This window comes from Miscanthus floridulus, chromosome 2 (assembly GCF_019320115.1).
Source record: "Miscanthus floridulus cultivar M001 chromosome 2, ASM1932011v1, whole genome shotgun sequence".
In the NCBI taxonomy this organism is placed as follows: Eukaryota; Viridiplantae; Streptophyta; class Magnoliopsida; order Poales; family Poaceae; genus Miscanthus; species Miscanthus floridulus.
In genome coordinates, this window is record NC_089581.1 from 67,462,493 (window position 1) to 67,469,573 (window position 7,081).

Genomic DNA, 7,081 nt, shown 5'->3' on the forward strand with positions numbered 1-7,081 from the left:
CACAAATTGAAAATCAGTTATATAATTACTAAAATTCCACCATATATATACCCTCCATAACACAAGTATATGTACCCACACAAGGCAAGCGCACCCACTTCAATCTCCTCTAGCTTCACCACTGTTGGGCTCCTCTTAGATCTCACTTTAAGCTCCTTGCCAATCTTGAGTCCCGTGGTGTGTGGGCTTAAATGATGGTTTATGGCATCATAGATATTAATTAAGAGACCCAAAATCCTTATTTTATTTAATAAAATACAAAAGGAAATTGAATAAAAGTTATAATAAATACAAGACCTTCAACTTAATGTGTATAAAAATTGATGCAGCTAACAATATTTAAGTTTTAAAGTAAAAAAACTTAGATTGATAGCATCATAAGATATGTGGTATAACAAATTAAGCCACCACAACTTAAACTTGGGTTCAAATTAACAAAATGGATAATGAAGACACATGAAGTGCCATGTAGAACCACAAAAACTAAAGATATGGATGAAAAAACATATAAAGTAATTGATAAGTTTATCAATCAGTAGAAATTATAGAGTATATATAAGTATATAAGTGTGTTAAATTAAAAATGGTAAACAAAAAATAAAGAAAAAACAAAAATATAAGAAATTTTGATTAGTTATAGGACGTACTAAGGAAATAATTTATACTTATATAGGTCTCTCTTGAGATCTCTAGCACATGTAGGCGCAAAGATTGATGGACTAGTTAATCTAACTATAGCCACTACCGGAAACTGGCACTTTGCCGAGTGCCGAAAGCTTTGCCGAGTGTATTTTATCGGGCACTCGGTAAAGACGGCTTTGCCGAGTGTTTTTTTGGGCACTCGACAAAGATGGCTTTGCCGAGTGTTTTTTTTGCACTCGGCAAAGATGTATTTTGCCGAGTGCCATTTTTCGGCACTCAACAAAATGCGTCTTTGCCGAGTGCCTTTTTTCTGGCACTCGGCAAAGATGTATTTTGCCGAGTGCCATTTTTTGGCACTCGGCAAAATACGTCTTTGCCGAGTGCCTTTTTTGGCACTCGGCAAAGAGGCATTTTGCCAAGTGCCATTTTTTTTGGCACTCGGCAAAATTATTTTTTCAAAGCAATTTTTGAGGTCCGAAATGAATTCAAATGAGAAATTTTTCAACTACAAAGTTGCATAACTTCTCAAGATCTACAAAGTTTATTTTGGTCATTTCTTTATTTGACAAAACGACAATAACGTTGTTCATAAAATCTACATCTCTCTCATATGTCTCGTATTAGTTTCATGAAAGTAGAAGATGGATATATAAGATTTGTGAATAATGTTACTACCACTATGTCGGATGAACAAATGACCAAAATAAACTTTGTAGATCTTGAGAAGTTATGAAATTTTGTAGTTGGCAACATTTTGATTTGAAATCATCTTGTCATGCAAAAACAGCGTTTGAATTTGAAAATTTTAAAATTTGAATTTTTCAAAAGATCTCGGATGGAAAAACTTCCTAAACGAAAATTGTAGATCTCCAAAAGATATGAAACTATGTAGTTGACAACTTTTTGATTTGAAATCATCTTATCAAGCAAAACTACGTTTGAATCTCTAAAATTTAAAATTCGAATTTTTCAAACGACCTCGGATGAAAAAACTTCCTGAATGAAAATTGTAGATCTTGAAAAGTTATGAAACTTTATAGTTGACCACTTTTTGATTTGAATTCGTTTAGGACCTCAAACAAGCAATTTACTCTCGGTTTAGTATAATATATGAGGATAGATAACGAAATTTAGACACAAGTGACAGTGTAGTGCAGTAGTAGAGCAGCAGACACGCGAGGGAGAGGTTTTAAGTTCGAATCCCGCTGGCCGCGTTAGCCGCGAATTTATCTCAAAAAATGCACCGACTTAGATGAAGACGGGCGTGCGCTGGCTGTTGGCGGCGTCCCCCGAAAAAAAATTTTACTATTATTTTTGGGTTTTTTCGCATTTTTATTTTGTCGAGTGTAAATCTTTGCCGAGTGCTTTTCCGGCACTCGGCAAAGGTTTTGCCGAGTGCCCGATAAAAAGCACTCGGCAAAGGCTTATTTGCCGATTAATTCTTTGCCGAGTGCGGGACTCGACAAAGTCTTTGTCGACACTCGTAGCCAGGAGCCAGAACAACGAAATGCAAGCATCACAACCAATCATTAGCTCGAGCACGTAAAAGTCTGGTAGTTATGGGCATGTGCTGATGCACATAAAGTCCTGAATACAGGCATCCATGACACGTTCCATCCGCATGCAGCATATATAAAGAGTTAATTTAATTTAACAATTCAGAAAGTACACACGCGGTTAAATTTGAAGCCACATTATATTGTTCCTCCAATCATACAAAGACACATGCTTGATCTTTCATTCCACCGTGATGCTGAGATACACGGCGGCCCCAATCTAAGCCGGAATCCTCCACAGATGACCCATTCATCCATCCACTAACAGTGCCAACTGACTGGTTCCACCCACTAAATTAAGCGCCGCGCCTAGTTGCAGTATGGAAAGAATATGTTGGTTGCAAAAACAAATCAGCACCCGCGCTCTCTGATCAACCGTTCTGACATACTGTACTACGCGCAATCAAAGTCAAAAACTAGCAGTTACCTGCAATACTGCATGTGCTTCCAGTTCCCACCGCGCAAATGCATTACGTGTTCCATGACATGAGAATCAAATGAGATGCACGATCGACAGAACACCAACGACATTATCGCCGCTCATCTTCCCGCTTAATTAGTTTCGACAAGTTTCTTCAATCTCCAGCAGGCCACTTCCTCCTCCTATTTAAGCACTGAACCTAGCTAGGAGATCATCCACCACAGTAGCAACTCACAACTTTCAGATCACACGACAAGACAATCTGCTCCTTTTTCTGATTATTTCGTGCTCGTACTCGTAGCAAGGTCGCAGTCATGGCGCCCAGGATGTTGGTTCTGTGGGGTGTTGTTCTGGTGGCGGCGTCCGCAGCGACCAATGTGGCGGGCTGGTCGCCCGGCACGGCGACCTTCTATGGCGGGTCCGACGGGTCCGGAACCATGGGCGGCGCGTGCGGATACGGCAACCTGTACAGCGCCGGGTACGGCGTTAACAACGCGGCGCTGAGCCAGACGCTGTTCAACGACGGCGCGTCGTGCGGGCAGTGCTACGCCATCACATGTGATGGATCTGGATCACGCACGGGCAGCCAGTACTGCAAGCCCGGCAACACCGTCACCGTGACGGCCACCAACCTGTGCCCACCCAACTACGGCCTCCCCAACGGAGGCTGGTGCGGCCCGGGACGCCCGCACTTCGACATGTCGCAGCCGGCATGGGAGAACATCGGCGTCGTCCAGGGCGGCATCATCCCTGTCCTGTACCAGCAGGTCAAGTGCTCGCGCAGCGGCGGTGTGCGCTTCAACATCGCCGGCTCCAACTACTTCCTGCTCGTCAGCATCCAGAACCTCGGCGGCAGCGGCTCAGTGGCAGCCGCTTGGGTCAAGGGCGAGAAGACGGGGTGGATCCAGATGTCTAGGAACTGGGGCGCTAATTGGCAGGCTCTCTCGGGGCTCACCGGCCAGGCGCTCAGCTTCGCCGTCACTAGCACCGGCGGGCAGTACATACAGTTCCTGAACGTGGCGCCGACGTGGTGGCAGTTCGGACAGACCTACTCCACCAATCAGCAGTTTTACTACTGATCCATCCATCGATCGGGACGAAGCTTTCTGATCTGTTTCTGTTGATCTTCATATAGTATATTGTCCGCATGGCAAGTGCCGACGTGCTGTGTGTCGTGGTTTTGGCAGAGTTATTCAGCGCCAGACGAACCGTGGCCGTGGCATGTTTGCTGTTTATATAGTTCTCATTATCTGCATCGTACCTTTTTTTTACCCATATATACTGGCATAATGGCATTACATTTATACGTATGTGCAAAATTGTTAACGCCAGTTCAATCAATATGAAAATTACATTACCCATCTGTTCCTCCCATGTTCTAGAGCTCAACTTGTTTATTAGGTCAACGCAAATAAGTGGAAGGTAACAGCATCAATGGACAATGGGGAGGCACTACCTTCTGCTACCTGAAAATTTGGCTGCTTGTATTTATTCAATGATCATCATGGGTGCATACATATAGGCACGGTGGGGAGTCTAGATCGGCAGCTGCGAGTGTCATGACACATTGACAATCTAACACTCTGCCACAATCGGAAATAAGAGCACAACAAACATCCAGACTAGAGCAAAACTCCATGAAGAATGACGTCGGCAGACCTTTAATGAGGATATCAAATTTTTTTCTGAAAAAACTAGAGGGGCCTAAGCCCCTGCAAAGAAGCTTTATTAACAAGGCAAAAGGGGGGAAAGGTTATATGAAGTACTGTCGGGTTCATAAACCTGGGGTCCCCAATGGACCCGCTTCCCTACAAAACTCAGCCCAGCTGGCAGCGCAGCGACAACACATGCCACACATGCCTGGGCCGGCCCAGATACACAATGACAGGCCAAGACCACGATCTGGTCCCCAACCGGCACCTCTGGCCAGGAGATCTGGTCGGAGCCCCAACCGGAAGGCCTGGATGTGGTGGGATCGCAGTCCGACTCCGACCCTCGTTCTCCGACCTAGGATACGCCGGATCTCTGCTCGCTGCTCTTTCCCGACTGACGCGGTCCGGGCCGACTAGGAACGACCGACCGGGGACGCCCGCTCGGTGTGGGCCTAGGGAGCAGGCAGAGCAGATAAGGTATGGCGCTAAAGTCAACCGTAATATCGAGGATCGTACCCTACCATGCCCTGCACACTTGCAGGACGGTACCGTCAGGCCATGTTAGACGGACACATCAGAGCATAAATAGTATTGTGGGTGCCGTCATTTGCCGTACCAGGCGAACACTGCACAGCCTGCCAAACGCGCCAGAGCATAAACAGTATTGTGGACACCGTCATTTGCCATACCATTTGAACACTGTGCAGCCTGCCAGATACAACAGAGCATGAACAGTAAGGTGGGCGACGACGGCCATCCCGTACCCAATGGCATGGGCAACAAGACTATGCAGCGTTGAAAGGTCCTAATAGATAGAGGGGGTGAATAGCCTATTAAAAATTTCTACAACAACACTTAGCAAACCGGTTAGACAAATATGAGACGAAGCGAGTGTTGCGCTAGCCTACTAAAAATGCAAGCCACCTACCACAATTCTAGTTTATATAGTCTCTATCCACACAATGGCTATGTCACTACACTAAGTTAGTGTGCTCTCAAAGACTAACTAAAGAGCCACACTAACCAAACTAACAAGCTCTCACGACTAGCTACACTAAAGAGCTTGACAACTAGTTTGCGGAAATATAAAGAGAGAGTGAGCAAGATGGTTATACCGTCGAGTCGAGGAATGAACCAATCAATCACAAGAGTAAATACCAATGAATACCAATCACCTCATAATCAAATGTTGACACAATGGTTTTTTACCGAGGTTAACTTGCTTGCCGGCAAGCTGGTCCTTGTTGTAGAGATTCACTCACTTGATGGTTCACACACTAATTGGCATCACACGCCAAACCCTCAATAGGGTGCCGCATAACTAACACAAGATGAGGATCACACAAACCATGAGCAATTTACTAGAGTACCTTTTGTCTCTCCGCCGGGGAAAGGTCAAGAGCCCCTCACAATCACCATGATCGGAGCCGGAGACAATCACCAACCTTCGCTCGACGATCCTTGCTGCTCTAAGCCATCTAGGTGGTGGTAACCACCAAGAGTAACAAGTGAATCCCACAACGAAACACGAACACCAAGTGCCTCTAGATGCAAACACTTAAGCAATGCACTTGGATTCACTCCCAATCTCACAAAGATGATGAATCAATGATGGAGATGAGTAGAAGGGCTTTAACTAAGCTCACAAGGTTGCTATGTCAATGTAAATAGTCAAGAGAGTGAGATAGAGCCGACCAAACGGTATTTATAGATACCCCCAAACAATAGAGTCGTTTGCTGTTTATATAGCTCTCATTATCTGCATCCTACCTTTTTCACCCATATATACTGGCATAATGGCATTACATTTATACGTATGTGCAAAATTGTTAATGCCAGTTCAATCAAATATGAAAATTACATTACCCATCTGTTCCTCCCATGTTCTAGAGCTCAACTTGTTTATTAGGTCAACGCAAATAAGTGGAAGGTAACAACATCAATGGACAATGGGGAGGCACTACCTTCTACTACCTGAAAATTGGCTGCTTGACATCGTAAGAGTATTAATGATTGGGAGAATACGTGTTGTATTCATTCAATGATCGATCATGGGTGCATACATAATAGGCATGGTGGGTAGCCTAGGTCGGCAGCTGCGAGTGTCATGATACATTGACAATCTAACACTATGCCATAGTCAGAAATAAGTGCACAACAAACATTCAGACTGGAGCAAAAGTCCATGAAGATGGACGTCGGCAGACCTTTGACGAGGATATCAACATTTTTTCTGAAGAAAACTAGAGGGGCCTAAGCCCGTACAGAGAAGCTTTATTAACAAGGCAAAAGGGGGGAAAGGTTATATGAAGTACTGTCGGGTTCATAAACCTGGGGTCCCCATTGGACCCACTTCCCTATAAAACTCGGCCCAGCAGGCGACATAGCGACAGCACGTGCCTGGGCCAGCCCACACACACAATGATAAGCCAAGACCATGATCCGCTCCCCGACCGGCACCTCTGGCCAGGAGATCTAGTCGGAGCCCCGACCGGAAGCCCTTGTCATGGTGGGATCACAGTCCAACTCCGACCTCCTTTCTTTGACCGAGGATACGCCAGACCTCTGCTCGCTGCTGTTTCCTGACTGACACGGTCGGGGCTGACTGGGAACGACCGACTAGGGACGCCCACTCGGTGTGGGCCTGGGAGCAAGTGGAGCAGATAAGGTAAGGAGCTCAAGTCAACCGCAATACCAAGGACCGTACCCTGCCATGTCCTACGCACTTGCAGGATGGTACCGTCGGGCCATGTCAGACGGACACTATATAGCCTGCCAGACGCGTCATAGCATAAACAGTATTGTGGGCA

At 45.5% G+C, this 7,081-nt stretch overlaps 1 protein-coding gene across 1 annotated transcript; it reads left to right on the plus strand.

Moving 5' to 3' along the window:
* The first annotated feature begins 2,859 nt into the window (after window positions 1-2,859).
* Window positions 2,860-3,935, plus strand: LOC136539044 (expansin-A31-like). The gene has a single exon (XM_066530971.1). It carries the CDS (start codon window positions 2,934-2,936, stop codon window positions 3,696-3,698), a length of 765 nt encoding a protein of 254 aa, XP_066387068.1. The 5' UTR covers window positions 2,860-2,933; the 3' UTR covers window positions 3,699-3,935.
* The last annotated feature ends 3,146 nt before the right edge of the window (window positions 3,936-7,081 follow it).